Source organism: Sciurus vulgaris (genome assembly GCF_902686455.1).
Source record: "Sciurus vulgaris genome assembly, chromosome: 15".
NCBI lineage: Eukaryota > Metazoa > Chordata > Mammalia > Rodentia > Sciuridae > Sciurus > Sciurus vulgaris.
Window position 1 is genome coordinate 80950790 of NC_136476.1, and position 17254 is coordinate 80968043.

At 35.8% G+C, this 17254-nt stretch overlaps 1 protein-coding gene across 4 annotated transcripts in view; it reads right to left on the reverse strand.

Annotated features, from left to right (window-relative positions):
* SCAI (suppressor of cancer cell invasion) overlaps positions 1-17254 on the reverse strand; it is a 154346-nt gene that overhangs the window by 38227 nt on the left and 98865 nt on the right. For all 4 annotated transcript variants that reach the window (XR_013759711.1, XM_079113790.1, XM_079113791.1 and 1 more), the window contains 4 exons: positions 10668-10763; positions 9809-9895; positions 8609-8707; positions 903-999 (listed from right to left, as the gene is read on the reverse strand). Coding sequence is in view for 3 of the 4 variants with exons in the window: in XM_079113790.1 (XP_078969916.1) it covers positions 903-999; positions 8609-8707; positions 9809-9895; positions 10668-10763 (379 nt within the window). In the remaining variant the exon portion in view is untranslated. The remainder of the gene's footprint in view (positions 1-902; positions 1000-8608; positions 8708-9808; positions 9896-10667; positions 10764-17254) is intronic.

The window sequence follows — 17254 nt, forward strand, 5'->3', positions numbered from 1 at the left end:
GTATTTGGGAAGGAATATTATTAGTAACTGGGGGTAGAAGAGGATAGAGGAGGATTATATAGGGTTACTTCTGATGGCCTTGTGAAAACTAGTAGGTCATACTCGAAAACCAAATATTAAGAAATATAAAAGCACTATTAGTAGGGCAAGGTTGAGTCTAGTATGCAATAATCATACATGAATCCTTGAGACGGTTAGCTTTTAATCACCTGAGTGACTGGAGGACAGATGACATAGATAAAATAAAATTTCATTCACAATACTGCTGTAAAACTTTATGGATTTTTTTCAACCTAACCTTTCAATCACTTTCTTGTAAATAAAGTATTTCAAATTTGTTTACACTTCTTAACGATCCATTGATGGTCTGCAAAATGTAAAACATGCTGAAGGGACAAAAGGAATTAAGATAACTAATTATCTAGGAGTAGTATAAATATGTTTGAAATATGGAGAGAGTTGGGAAACTTTTTATCATTACCTTTGTCAGAGGTTATTGTACTTTGAATGATGTAACTAGATATATCAAAATTAGTTTAGGGGTGGAGGTGGCTCAGTGGTAGAGTACATGTTTATCATGCCTTTAGCCCTGGGTTAGAGCTCCAATACCACACATATGTACAAATTAGGTTAATCTGCAGCACTGAGGTTGAGCCAAGGGCCTCGTGCATGCTAGACAAGTGCTCTGGCATTGAACTATATCCTCAGAATTTTTTATTTTTTATTTTGAGGGTGCCACTAAGTTGCTGAGGTAGACCTTGAACTTGTGATCTTTGTGCCTCAGCCTCCCGAGAGCTAGGATTACAGGCATGCACCACTACACCCAGGATAAAATCTATTTTTAATAAAACTATCTGTATAAAATCAGAGATTAGGATTTTTCTTATTTTAAAGGACGTTACCTTTACCAGATCCTTCACAACATCCATTTTGTTGAGAAGAAGACAAACTACTATGAATCTTGCATAGTATCGGAGTTTCTTGACTACTAACTCAGGTCTATGGCAGATAAATGGAAAAATCTCATTAGATGAAAACAGACTAAAAGGTTTTTAAAAATTTTAAACTTTCTGATGGTTTTTAAAACTCTGCCATTTTTTGGACAGTTATAAACATTTCCACATAGAACTACATGGCCTTTTTAACACAGTTCTTCATGATTAAGTCATCATTCGTATATATTTATTCACTCAACAAATATCTATTGAGAACTTAGGTGTCTTAGGCACTCTGTCTTTTCTAAGACAGAAAAGTACTTCAAGTTCAGAGACATCAGATAGACACCTAAAACACAGTAAAGTAAACATGACAACAAAAGGAATAGAGTGCTACTGGAGCCCATAGGACTGGATCTTGGGTGAGAAAAGGCTTCCTGGAGAAAGCAGTGAGTGTTTAAGAAGACAAAGAAGAGCAGAGGACTATAGGAGGAAAAATACGAAGTGAAAGTAAGTCCAGGAAGATCATTCTTGGTCTTAAAGTCTCATTTTGTTGACATAAATCAATCCAGCTCCTCATGTTTACTGTTGGTGTGACAAGCCTTTTCCAACACTTCTACTTTCCATTCTCTGTGACTTTTGATTAAGTGCATTTTTTGAATGAATTAGTATATAGTGAGGGCTTGCCTTTTTATCTCCTTTGGACAATTTCTGCCTTGTACCTGATGTACTCAAACCACTGACATGTGATACTGTCACTGCTTTAGCTGGGTCTGTCAACCGCCTTGCCGATCATCTGTTCCCTCTTTGCCCCTCTGTTTTAGAGTTCCTCTATTATTCTTCATTGCTTTCCTTAATTAATAAAGCATTTTTTAGTATTCCATTTTATATCCTCTACTGACTTCTTACTCATACCTCTTCTTGGTTTTTATACTTTCAGAGGTTACTAGGAACAGCAATATGCACTAACTTACCAAGATTGTACCTGTTCACACCTGACACTTCACACGTAGGCATTCTCAATCTAACATTTCCAACATCTACTTCCTTCTTTCCATCTCCCACATCACAAATACAATAAACTTAGAGACTAGAATTTCATATATTTTTGTCATTTTCCATAGTTAAAAAAAAATTTTGACTCATGAGTACTTAAAAATGTGGCTACTCACCCCAGTAGGGTGGGGGGGGAAGGAAAAAATAACAGAATGAATCAAACATCATTACCCTATATAAATGTATGATTACACAAGTGGTATGCTGTTACTCCATGTACAAACAGAAACAACATGTATCCCATTTGTTTACAATAAAAATAAGTTAAAAAAAAAAAATCAGAAGCAGAAGGTGACGTGGTAAGAACAGACTAAAAGGCAGGCAAAATAATAAACTTATAAGGTAACCCCTGAAAGGAGAAATAGTAAACAACGAACAACAACAAAAGTAAACAATGCATTACCATATTTTGGAGGCAATAGATAAATAATAATGTTTTAGAATAATGTTGTGAGAAACAAACTTGCTTCAAAACAAGTAAATTTCTAACTTATGAAAAATAAAGAACAGAAGGAAAAATCCAATGCCATTATAGAAGAGAATATCCATAAAGTATGAAAAAGATTAAATATTCTGGCTCACTGTATTTCTTATTTTCCAAGTAATGTGCCCAATAAACAAGGATACCATTGTAATTTTTTTAGATCATAAATATGCAGTCCTTAAGTTCATACATTAGGAAGAATAAAATGGGGGTGGGGCTGTGGGGAGTGAGAGAAGAATGGAGGAACTCTAGATTATGTAAAAGGAAATGAGAGGGGGGGTATGAAAATGGTGGAATGAGACAGACATCATTACCCTGTGTACATATATGATTACATGAATGGTATGAATCTACATCGTGTACAATCATAGAAACAAAATGATGTACCCCGTCAGTGTACAGTGAATCAAAATGCAGTCTGTAAAATATTAAAAAATAAATTTTAAAAAAATGTGGCTACTAACTGACAAATGCATTCATTTTTTTTTAAAGCTTTTTCTTATTTTTAATGGAATCACACCATGGCTAGAAAACATTTACTTGAAAATCTATTGAATCTTATTTTGTAGCAAATTTATGTCAATTCATATAGCTTGGAAATAACATACATTCCCTTATTGTTGCCTAGTTTTATGCACAGAGTAAATCTTCGATTGTTACTCAAACCTTCTTATATTTTTTGTCTTAATATATAAATTATTAAATATGACATACCAAAATTTTCCACATACATTAGACCATTTATCAATTTCACAATTTTTGCTTTATTATACTGCTATGGTATTAGGCATACACAAGTTTAGAATTTTTATATTCTCCTGGTTGTTCCTTTTGTCTTTATGGAATAAACTTAACATCCTTAATATTTTATGCATTAAATAAATATATAATTACACTAAAATTTCTTTTTTTTTTTTTTTTTTTTAGGAAATATCTCATTTTTTCTTTTTTGTGCATCTAATGTTTTTGGACAATCTCTTATTAACAGTATTATGGGTTGGAGTTGTGATTCAGTGTACTTGCCTGTCACGTGTGATGCCCTGGGTTTGACCCTCAGCACCACTTGTAAATAAATAAATAAAATAAACGTCCATCAACAACTGAAAATATACATATATATTTTTAAAAACAGTATTATAGCTAAAAATGTAAACTGGTAATTTGTCATTTATCTGGAAAGTTCAGATCACTTTCACTTACTATGATTACCACTATATTTGTGTTTATCATTCTGTGCTACACATTTTAGGTATTTTCTCCTTTCCTGCATGCTGGTATACAATGATATTGTAAAAGTCCCTTTTTTTCTTCTACTTGTTCCAAAGTTACACATTCTTCTTATATTTTTAAAATTTTTTCTTAAGATTTTAATAGCAAACTTTACTCACTCTATGCTTCTTCTAGACTATAAATGAATTTTATTAGAACAGTTTAATTCTATACATTTTTTTTTTTTTTTTTGGTATTGGGGATTGAACTCAGGGGCACTCAACCACTGAGCCATATTCCCAGCCCTATTTCGTATTTTATTTAGAGACAGGGTCTCATTGAGTTGCTTAGGGCCTCACTATTGCTGAGGCTGGTTTTGAACTCATGATCCTCCTGCCTCAGCCTCCTGAGCCACTGGGATTACAGGCGTGTGTCACCACACCCGGTCCATTTATTGAAGCTTGATTTTAGTTCTTGAGGCTTTAGGTGTCTTATTAAGGAAGTTAGTTCCTAAGCTGACATGGTGAAGATTTGGGCCTACTTTTTCTTCTAGTAGGTGCAGAGTCTCTGTTCTAGTATCTAAGTCCTTGAACTACTTCAAGTTGAGTTTTGTGTAGGGTGAGAGATAGGGTTTTAATTTCATTTTGCTACATATGGATTTACAGTTTTCCCAGCACCATTTGTTGAAAAGGTTATCTTTTATCCAATGCATATTTTTGGCACCTTTGTCTAGTATGAGATAAGTGTATTTATGTGGGTATGTCTGTGTCTTCTATTCTGTACCATTGGTCTACATGTCTGTTTTGGTACCAGTACTCCGTTTTTATTACTATACTCTGTAGTATAGTTTAAGGTCTGGTATTGTGATGCCTCCTGCTTCACTTTTTTTGCTATGGATTGCTTTGGTTATTCTGGATCTCTCATTTTTCCAAATGAATTTCATGATTGTTTTTTCTATTCCTATGAAGAATGTCATTGGGATTTTAATAGGGATTGCATTAAATCTGTATAATGTTTTTGGTAGTATGGACATTCTGACAATATTAATTCTGCCTATGCAAGAGGATGGGAGATCTTTCCATCTTCTAAGGTCTTCTATTTTTTTATTTAGTGTTCCATAGTTTTCACTGTAGCAGTCTTTTAGTAGATTGAGTCCCCAATGTTTTTTTTTTTTTTTTTAATCTATTGTGAATGGGGTAGATTTCCTAATTTCCCTTTCAGTGGATTCATCACTGATGTACAGGAACACATTTGATTTTGGGGTGTGAATTTTTATATCCTGCCACTTTGCTCATTTTGCTTATTAGTTCTAGAAGTTTTCTGGTAGAATTTTTTTGGATCCTCTAAATATAGAATCATGTCATTGGCAAATGGTGATAGTTTGAGTTCTTCTTTTCCTATTTGTATTCCTTTAATTTCTTTCTTTTAATTGCTCAGGCTAAAGATTCAAGATGATAGGCTAGGGATATAGGTCAGTTGGTAGAGTGCTTGCCTTGCAAGCATAAGGCCCTGGGTTCGATCCCCAGCACCAAAAAAAAAAAAAAAAAAAAAAAAAGATTCAAGATGATGTTGAATAAAAGTGGTGAAAGAAGGTATCCTTGTCTTATTCCAGTTCTTAGAGGGAATGCTTTCAATTTTTCTCCACTTAGAACGATGTTGGCCTTGGGTTTAGAATATACAGCTTTTACAATGCTGTGGTATGGTCCTACTATCCCTTAGTTTTCCTAGTGTTTTGAGCATGAAGGGGTGCTATATTTTGTCAAATGCTTTTTCTGCACCTATTGAGATGATCAGATAGATTCTTGTCTTTAAATCTTTGATGTGATGAATTACATTCATTTATTTCAATATGCTGAACCAACCTTGCATCCCTGGAATGAATCCCACTTGATCATGGTGCATTCCAGATACTGACTACTTAAATCTTTGCAGGCCAAATATGGCATCTCTAGTACATTATTCTTTTCATTTGTTATAACCTTTTAAAATATAATAGCAATTCTAAGCTGTCAGGCAGCAGAAAAATCAGGCAAGCAGGCCTAGTTTGCTAATCTCTATATTAAATGATCACACAGAAGCGAATGGTAACTCTATTCTGGAAGCCACTATGTTGAACTGCAGCAAAACACAGATGAGATTCATCAGTGCCATGCACTCATTTGTGTGAGAGACCATTCCCATTGTGCCTGACAACCAGAACCTGTTGGCTGACTACAGATGAGACCCTCACTGGAAAGGAACACATCAAGTCCTCTTCATCCTCAGTCCCACCACAAGAAGTGCCAAAGCCTTCTACTTTAGATTCATGTTTCTCACTTTAAGAAAAGAAACTTCAATACTGTCACCACTAATATTGAAATCATGTTGTTCTTAACTAACTCTGGACTCCAGCTTTGTCCAACCTGCCAGGCCTATGACTTATATGACATGGACTCTAACTTCACATTTACCTGGAAAAGTCTGTTCCTCCAGGTAGCTCCTTGCAACATCTCTCTATAGTCTCCTGTGTGCTCAGCCACTTCCATATCTAAATCTGCCCAGGTGCAGACTTGGCCATTTGCAACAGTCAGGGTTTGCAGCTCCCAGAATGAGTGACTATGTGGTATTATCTCCCCTTCTAAGCAGGATGGCAAGAGAGTGGGACATTCTGCAAGTGACCCAAGCTTAGTGACAGACCCTCACATTGGTGAGTGCTGGAACACCAGCTTTCACATAATCCTTAGATGCTGAGACAGTGCAGAAAGAACTTTCTCCTTTTGTGGAGGGAAGATTTTTTCCTTTCAAATGAATTGTAAAATTGTGGAACACCTTTATAGTGGATTTTATCTAGTGGTCACTGATCTTAGTTTTAGTTAGCAACTGTTGCTGACTGCTACCTTAATTGGTATCCTTGCTCCTGTAAACTAAGAACAACCTTCCAAATGAACAAAGCCCTTTCTAAGCACACAGAACAAAGTCAAGGTTTGACACACTGGATTATCCTTTGATTCTAATTTGTTGGTCCAAAGCAAGAAATTTTGTCATTCTGGTTCCAAATAATTCTAGCTCTTCTAGATATGCACTGCTGTAGTAGGCAGCAAAGGAAAATAATTCAGATGTGGTATTTGCTACTAAAGTAGAAAATGACTGCAATAAATCAAACTGTTGGGTTTTAAGCCAAGGGGCTCAAGGCCAATTTCCCTTCTGGCACATCAGAAAATTCAGAAAAGTGAATTACATAAGGTATCTTGCTATTGCTTAAAATAATTCTCTGCTTATATGTATTTTTAATTCTAATAAAATGCTACACAGTCCTTTTGCATATTTTAGAGGTTCAATTTATCTTGCCAAGAATTAAGATAAATGGCACTAGGGATGTAGCTCAGTGGTACAGCTCTTGTCTCGCATGCATGAGTACAAAAAAATAAAAATAATAACATGAACATAAAAAAAAAGTGTTGGAGAAAATACACCTGTAGTGAAAACATATAAAGCAAAGAATCAGAAAACCTGAAAGAAATGTAACTGATGGAACTTCAATATGGGATGAAGTGAAGGGATGGAAAAAGACACCAGAAGACAAACTTAAGTCCTTATGTGAAGCATCTAGTCTTTCTAGATGTTTAGAAGTACATGAACTATGTTTAAAGTATAGGTAGTAAATAAAACATTTTGTAGATATCTTTTTGTTAAAATTCATAATGATATAACTATCTTTTGGACAGCTGGAAATGGAATGATCGAAATACTTCTCTGAGCCGTACATATTATATTTGTGCTGCTTCAGGGAGGAAGAAGGAAAAGAATATGCAAAGGGCTTTATACCAATGTATTTTCTGTGCAGCAAGATTGACCACTGTCCCTTAAACAACAATAACAAAAAGACACTAGGAGAAAATGTAGAATTCACGTCTACGCATCACACTGTATCAACCAAAGTCCCCTAGAGTGGTCCAAACAAAATAGGCAAGGGAACTGAAGGCAATTTATCAGAGTGAGCTTTCCAAAAAACACTGCTGCTTACCTGGAAAGTTTAACAAGTTTAACAATAGACAACCACAAAGTTGCCCTAGAGAAACATATCAAAACTGTTGCTCTCTTCTATTGCTGAGACGATATAATCTTTTCACTATATAACCACTTGTGAGTTCTTTTGTGGGAAGTAGAGAGAACACACAGACCTTCTAAACCTGAACTTTCTCCTCCAACAATTCTTGGAAAGCTAGCAATAAAGACCCTCCAGATCGCTGATTTCATCTACCATTCTATTCTTGCCTAAACACTACAATCCACCTGTGCTCCAAATACGTCCACACCCCACTAGAAGATAAACTTTTGAAAGGGAACTAGCATGCCTTCTTTTTTCTCTTTCACCCAAGTACTTGCCACAGTGCCAGATACAAAATACTGCTCAGCAGATTTCTATGGAACAGTGACTTCCATATGGTTCTTTTTTTAAACAGTGGAGCTACACAACTGTTAAAACAGTATCAGGTTTACAAAAGAAAACTCACATGGCATCAGAACTCTTTTTTTTTTTTGGTCTTACGTAACAGTTGTCAACGGCCTTTTGAAAATAGAAGAATTAAGATTACACAAGCTAAAAAGAACAAAGACTATTAGCTAAGCCTCACTTTGGAGTCGATTCTTTTCTATGAAATCCATCTTTTCTATGACTTCAATCTTCTGTAAAGAAATAACCCCAACCCTCCTTTGTGCTATGACTGCACTCTGGAATTGTGACATATATTATAATATTTATATTATTGCTTTTAGGTGATATATGGCCTGTATACTTTAGAAGGTCTGCTACATAGTAGGTACTCAATAAAGCCTATTAAATGAATACAAGTTATAAACAAATGTGTGCTTTTCTGTACAATTTCCACATAGACTTCAGACTTTGTCTTATCCTCATCTTTCTAAAAGCACAGTAGATACATACCTGTCCTCTTTATTGACTTGAGAATAATAAGATCTTTGTCTGATTGCAGAATAGAAGGAGAAAGCCTCATTCAGATAGCTGGTCTCAGATGTGCGTAAACTATGAGAAAAAGAATATTAAATATGATTGAAAAATGAAGCTCCACACCATGATAAAGACTTGTTCCATATTACTTATTCTTCTACACAAAGGGATGGGAATGACTATCCAAAATTTGAATCATCCTTAAAATGTATAATAATAATAGTAATAATGGCCCCCACCCCCACTCCCAAGTCTTTTTGGATACCAATCAAAGTACACATCTTTCTCATTCTGTAAAGGGACCCTCCAAACAGCATTCTACCTGGTTATATCTGCTCCTAGGACCAGACCTTGCACGACATTCGCCAAATTCACTGTCACTTGAACTTTGACCTACTTTAGTGTTTTTCCTCACAAAACTCATAAAAGGACTAACCCACATTAATCTCCAGTGGATTCTACTGAGTTGTGTTCTATGTTTAGTATTTCTAGTTTTATGAGGAGATTTTAAGGCCATGTTCTATCCACAAGAGTGATTGTAAGCATGGGCATTTTGGGTGATACATCAAAATGTAGGAAAATAGACTTTTCTGCCTTTTCAGTTGTAAATGGTTCAAGCCTTTTTTATTATCACTTCATGATAATGAGATCTGGATTCCTAAAAGGAATCTTGTTTCCGTGGCTCAAGGGTGGAACTATACAGATATCACTCCTCAACGGAAATAATCCAAAGCATCTTCATTTACCTCATGTAACCTTTCAAAATATCCTGTATGAATTTTTAAAAGCATCCTTCAAAAAAACCACTCATTCATCATATATAAGTTATGCTTCTTCATAGTATCAAGACTTAGGAAAAGCTCTAAGAACAATAAATTCATTCAGTACTAATCAAAACTTGAGAACAAAATAGAACTTAAAAAAAAAAAATCAAGGTTAAACTTCTTTAAGTTTGACCAAATGAACTGTTAAACAGCAATAGCCCTTGAAACAAGTACTATAATTTGGATTACAGAAGGTCATTTCATGATACTGTAATGATTGGTCTGGTTTGAACCATATTTCATTCATAACTCACTGTCTTTTTCTCCTAGCAAGTGAGTGACTATGCAGACTCCTGCATGCTCTATTTTTATCACGGCAACACTTGATTCTCTCCATCAGCAATTCACTTACTAATAATGGTAGTATAGCTGCCCGATCTTAGAAGCGATTTCCCCTATTTGCCACCGCTTCAAGCCATACCGATTATCCAACACTTGTCTGTTTTATATAGGAGATAAGAAAATAGAAATAAGTATTATAAATATCAAATAACCAAATCTGTAAATTCAACAGGATAAAAACCATCAGAAAAAGCTCATGAATTTCTCATGAGGTTTCAACATAATCAACCAAAAAAGCATTTGTTAAATATCTATTTAAAGTAAGTTGAAAATATAAAAGAAACTACTCTGAGCTATGTCCTTGAAAATTGGAAACAACAATCCCTCCCCAAATAGCTCTGGCCATTAGATTTTAGGATGAAACCATGGACCATCCCACCCACATGAGAGTTAATCTAACATTCCAGATAACAACACTGTGTTTAGCAATCAGATAAAAACACTGTATTTTAGCTAGGCACAGTGGTGCATGCTATCAACTCAGGGACTAGGGATGCTGAGGAAGGAGACTCACAAGTTTGAGACCAGACTTGGCAATTTAGCTAGACCCTCAGGAACTTAGTGAGACCCTTTCTCAAAATTTTAAAGAATAAAATGAATAGGGCTGTGGAGGATGTAGCTCAACGGCTCATTGGTGAATTATTGCTGGGTTAAATACCCAGTACAAAAACAACAACGAAACCCAAACCACTATTTTTAAAATCCTAAAACAACAGAGAAAAACAGCACTTTGCTTTCATTTGACTCATGACAGTGATATATATTATTTTAAAAGTACCAAGATAAAAAACATTGAGATAGTTAAAGGTCAAAACTGCGACAACTATAAAGCAGGCCTACACTTTCCCTTAACTATAAAATTCCTTTACCGATGCTGCTGCTGGAACTTCCAGAGTTTGGTATAAACATCAAAAGTTCTTCCAAAATAGGACTGCCACTGCTTCTGTCCATATTGTGGCAAATCTCTGTAATAACAAAAAGCATATATTAACTTTAAGTCTCTCATGCTTTTTGGAAATTCTAATTTGTGATGGTACAAACTGGATAGATTTAAAGTACTTGAATTTAGGTTTTCTTTTTTAAAAGTTATAAATTTTAGAGCAAAAAATAGTTCTATGACAAAGGTCCAGGTGACTTTCTTCCCTAGCTACTCCACTATCCCTCCCAGCTCAGACCCAGTGTCCTTCACAGGTACCTTTCCCAGGAGGATCCAGCACTCTCTTCCCTCTCCCTGGGTTATCTTAATTATGCTCACACACATAGCGATAACTTCCAAATGTTTATCTTCAGCTAAGACCTCAGGAGCTTGAAAATGCTGCTTTAGAAGTGTTTTAGAAGTGGATGTGCAGATAAATGGTTTCAGTTGTCAACTACACCATCCTCTTCTTATGAGAGAAATAAAATCCCTGTCCTTGGGCTTGGTGACTTACAGAACATGCCTTTGAGAGACAAACACTCCCTAAACACAAACTGAGCTTGGTCACATTAACCTGCTTTGGTCAGTGAAATACAATTGCAAATTATCTACATCACGTCTAAGGAAAAGATGAAGAAACAGTACATGATTCAACATTTTCACTTTACTCCTAGGACTGAATGCTCTTCAGTCTGGAACACAGAAAGAGACACTTAATGGAGTCTCAGAACCACAGACATCATGTAGCTAACATGGGAGCTAGAAATAAGTCTCTATTGTAGTAAGGTATAAAATTTGGGGGTTGTTATAGCAACCTTAGTTAGGGAAAGCTACTACAGAATCTAGAAGCAGGAGTAGGTTCCTGCCATAAGTCATAACATGTGACACTGGCATTGGGCTGACAGTAACTGTTACCAAAGGTTGAATAAACAAGAACCTATATAACAATGAGAATCTATATAACACGGTGGCAAAATTACATTTGCCTGCAGTTAACTCAAAGGCAGATAACGGGACTTAGGATCTTGTGGATTTACATAAAGTCAGGAAATTGTATGGAACTAGCCCTGGGTTCTATCAGTTGCAGTTAACAAAATACAAGGAAAATGAACTTGACAAATAACTGGCTGAGAGAAGTTGAAAAGGAAAGAAAATCCACACATTCAAGAACTTTCAGGACTGAAAGATACAATTACTAATGTTCAAATATAAAAGACACAACTGATAAATGCCAGCCACAAATGTCCCTTAAGACAGTCTCACCTTCAGGGCAAAGGCCCTTCAGTTAAAGTCTGTGACTAACTGCAGGTGGCCCCCCACATTCACATGATGGGACAAGATAGATCAGGGAAAAGACTCCAAGGATTTGGCAGACTTGTAGAAGCCTCATAAGCTCAAGTACCTGTCATAACGTCTAGAGACAGAAAGACATGTCTCAGAAGCAGTATGCATAGCTATTGGTATGTGAAAGTAACTTGAATGAAATAAACACGTTGTTGTGCTGCGCAAAGTCACCTGCTCCAAAATAGGGGTCATACCTGTTCACTGGTTGTAGCATATTTCTCATTCCAGTCTGAGTAGTCACCTCATTTTTATTGAAAAAAATTTAATGAGTACTTAACAAATGTATCAGTCTTTATTTTAGTGGTTAATTCTTTTTCGTCCCCCAAACCCCCAGTACTAGAAATTGAACCCAGGCCTCATGCATGCTAGGCAAATGATCTATTATTGAGCTAATTTCTCAGACCTTTTAAAAATTTTTTATTTTGATACAGATTCTCTTGAATTTGCCCAGGCCGGCCTCAAACTTGCAATCTTCCTGCTTCATCTCTCAAGTAGCTAGAATTATAGGAGTGCACCACCATGCCCAGCCCTCTTCTATCTTTTTAAATAAATCCATCCATACAATAGTATTGTCTTCTAAAAGAGGTAAAGGTTTAATTTTCAAATTTAACACTAATACAGACCAAACTGGGTTCTTTTTATAAAAGTTTTATACATATATGTATATATTTTTTAGTTGTTGATGGACCTTTACTTTATTTATTTATATGTGGTGCTAAGAATCGGACCCAGTGCCTCACACATGCCAGGCAAGTGCTCTACCACTGAGTCACAACCCCAGCCCCAAACTTGGTTTTAGATATGTGTAACAAATTATGTTTGAATGATTTTTTTAAAACACATATTCTTTTAGACTGATATGACAGCCCTGAAATTGATGTCATCAATTGCTTGTATCTCAGATCTTTTTATTCAACGGCTTTCTTTCTATTTCTTCCTTATCATTTTGTTAGATACTATAGCTTTATAATAAGTATAGCATGTTTCTCTTTTTTTCAGGAGTGCTTTAGCTATTCTTGGCTACTTGTATTTGCATATGAATGCAAATTTTAAAATCAGTTTAACAAATTCTACAAAAAAACTTAATGAGTTCTAATGGGAACTGCACAGATCTAGAGGTCAATTTAGAGAACTGACATTTTTCATAATTTTGAGTATCAACAGTAATTCATTCCATTTATGTTGAAAATACTGTCATTTTTCAAATTTGATAACTTTCCATAAAGGTCTTATATTTGTTACTTTTGTGAAAGATACCACTGAATTATATACATGCAAGTATATGGTATTTGACTAATACCTCAATAAAATTGTTCTTCAAAAAAGTAGGATAATAAAAAAGCAAGGCATCATCTATGCTCTCTCTCTCTCCAGAATCTATATAAAAAAAAATAAAAAGAGGGAGACAATCAATAGATGAGAGATTTCAACAAATTTTTGGAAGAACAACATGAGATGAAGAAATAACATTGTTTTATGAAGAAATGTCAACATTATTATTGCCTGTCATTCAAAATCCTGGCAGGAAACAGATGAAGTACACAAATGAGTGACTGAGAAGAGTTCAACATGGGGGCCACAGTGGTGTGAACAGGAGATGGGAAACCACAGGAATGCTGAGGTGCCCTCGGGCCAAGTTACCACACCTGATGCCCAAGGCAGCAGGGGAGGGACAGCCCTGTGATTCCTAGCATAGAGCAGAGAAAGCCGGCACCCAGGAAACGCGTAAGAGGAGCTAAAAAGAAGTTACAAAAAAAACAGAAGGAATTAAAGTGCTTCAAACAAGGATGCCAACTTAAGGTTTACATAAGAACCACTTGCTGCTGGGCACATATGCCTTGTAATCCTGGCATCTCAGAGAGGGGAGGCAGGAGGATCTCAAGTTCCAGGCTTGCCTGGGCAATTTAGTAAGACCCTATCTTAAAATAAAAAACAGAAAGGGCTGGGGGTATAGCTCAGTGAGAGAACATAACCTGGGTTCAATCCCCAGTACTGCCAAAACAAAACAAAACAATTTGTCCCCCCATCTCCACCCCAAATGACAACTACCTCAGCAGTTGTCCTCCTAGGCACAGGGAAAGGGAGAGGGGAGGGAAAGGACCAGAAGGAAGGAGGGGGAGAGAGGTTTTGCATTAGAGAAACTGGATAAGCTTCTCTTCTGGCATTGATTAGGGTGGGAGTGAACCCAGAATAGAGTTGGCCTGTTTAGCATAACGCAAATCTCTCCATCAAATACTGGGCCTAAGTAAATAGTGAGCTTGGTCAACTGTCTATCATGTCATTCTTCAATAAGAATCGGTTAGACATTGGAGGAAAATTTGCAACGTGACAAAACATAATTCAGAGAACAGGATAAAAAAACAAAATTAACAATTCAAATTAGTATTCTCAGAATTTATATGTTCATAGAAATAAGAACAAGATTAATGAGAGAAGGAACTCAGAGCAAAGAAGTTGGAAATTTTTAAAATTATGATTACTGAAATAATACTTTATTGGAAGAGGTCATCATATGATAATGATGAAAAATACTAAAAAGCTAAAGGAAAAACAATGAAATAGAGAAACAATGAAATGGAGAATAGAAAAGAGCAATAATAGAGTGACCCCCCCCCAAAAAAAAAATTAGAGCAATAAACTAAAGGAAGCAATAGCTACAAATTAAGGACATACCAAGTAGCAAACTAGATGAATGAAAAATGACCTATTTCATGAAATGCAGGGCAGGAAGAACAAATTACAGAATTATAGGACATAAGAATCAGACTAGCACCAGAGTTTTCATCAGAAATGCTGTATTAATGGGCTGGGGATGTAGCTCAGTTGGTAGAGTACTTGCCTCTCAAGCACAAGTCCCTGGGTTCAATTCCCAGCATTAACAAACAAAAAAGAAATGCTATATTAAAACAATACCCCCCCCGCCAAAAAAAAAAAAAAAAAGGAAAACTGCCTTCAAAGTTATTAATCATGTAAAAGGAATAATACTGAAATTTCCAGGCATGGAAGGACCTAGAAGAGCACCTCCACACACCCGTTCTTGAGAAGAGGCCTGAGTGAGCTGGGCATAGTGGTGCACACCTGTTATCACAGCAACTCAGGAGGCTGAGACAGTAGGACCACAAGTTTGAGGCCAGTTCAGTAATTCAGTGAGACCCTATCTCAAAATTAAATAGATATATATATAGAAAAGGACTGGGAATGTAGCACAGTGGTAGTGTCCCTGGATTCAATCCTAGTACCTAAAAATTAAAAAGAGAGAAGTAGCCTGAGGATGTGCTCCACCAAAAGAGAACCAGGTATGGTGAGTACAGAATCTTGAAATAGTAGGTCCAACCCACAAGAACAGTGTTAGTAAAGACACGCAGTTTGTATGTACTACATAATTTAATCCAAAAACTATTAAATTGCACAATTTTAAGTAACAAATAGGGTTAAAATGAGTGATGCATTTGAATTTGAATCTATGAATGAATGCCTTTGAGTCATATGTTGGAGTTACAGAGAAGAAAAGGTAATCATTGCTCAATTCCTGGCTCTGCAATATAAAATATTTAGTCATATGTCAAAATGCTGTTTATTACTCATTTTCAACTTTTAGAATTCACATACAGAAAAAACACAAAATATTTAACTCAGATTATAAAATGGTATATTTTATGTTCCAGAAAATGAAACTGTAAAGTTATAACTGGCAAAAATTAAGAATGGAAGAAGAGGAGAAAAGATGAAGAAGATAGCAGGAGTGATAACTTCCTCATCCCATTAAATGTGGAGCCAAAGGAATGCCATTGAGATGATATATGGGTTGAGGGACTGGCTTGCTGCTAACCATCTGTGTGACCTAAGCAAGCAAACCATCACAGGTCCCCGTCTGTAAAAGAGGAATCAAACCCAGTTCGCCTTACCTGGAATGCTTGAGGCTAAGAGTGCTTCTGATTTTGGATTTTGGAATATTCGTACATATGTAATGAGATATGTTGGAGATGGGACCCTAGCCCAAATATCAAAGCCATTTAGGTTTCATATACCTTATACACCTAGCCTAAAGGTAATTTGATACAACTTTTTATTTTTTTGAGATAGGGACTGACTATGCTTCCCTGGCTGCTCTTGAACTCCTGAGCTTAAGCAATCCTTAAGTCAAGGCCAGTGGGCTAAGGGTATTAGATACTATTACTGCTGTTATTTATTTATTTTCTTTTTCTTCTTTTGTGGTGCTGTGGATTGAACTCAGGGCTTTGTACTTGCAAGGCGAGCACTCTACCAACTGAGCCATATCCCCAGCCCAACAGCTGTTATTTCTATGGAAAGTTCTAAGCAGGGGAAAGAATAGTTTTTGAGCAAATGAGATCTTCATTTTATCATGCCAGACTGCCAACAGAAAACAGACAAACTGGTAAACCAAGAAATAATGATAAAAACATATTAACCTGAGAAATGGAGATAAACATCAGGAAAAGTGAAATCAGAAGCAGTCAAAAGTGTTTGCCTCTGAAAACCAGGACTCAAGGTGGGAAGGAGGTCAGAGTACTACTATTGTTTGCATGAGCTCTTTATATTATTCCACTTTCTTTCATGTAGTGCTGGGGATTCCACTCAGGGTCTCCTGCATGCTAAGCACACACTCTAACATTGAGCTACATCCCAACTCTCACCTTTTGAAAAAAATATGCTTTTTAAATTGTAGAATTATATTTTCATCCATTTTAGTACTTTAAAGACATAGTATAAAATTCAAAAGGCACAAAAAGTGTGTAGAAGGTTTTCTCTACTTCTGCTCCTAGTAACCCTGTTTACCCCTCTAGAAGTCCTCACTTATTTATTTATAAGTATGCATATGTTACTTTGAAAATGTTTTAAACAAATACATTTACACTAAGAAAAAAGTACAAGATGAAAAGAAAAATCCATGACCTAACCAATTAAAATTTAATATTTTAGCATGTTTCTTGCCAGACTCTTTTCTAGTCATACTTGTTTCACTGCTTTAAATAAATTGTGCTTCTATTTTGTTAGTTGTCTGTAACTATTAGTAATCTTTGCCTGAAGCAAAGGGTTTTAAAGATACATTTCTTGTACCCTATTTTGGGGTTATCAAAATTAAAAATGACAAGTCAAAAAAATGCTAGCTTTTCAGGCCTCCTTGAGACCCCCATTAAACAGGATCTGTTTGTGCAGCTAGTTCAACCTGCTGTG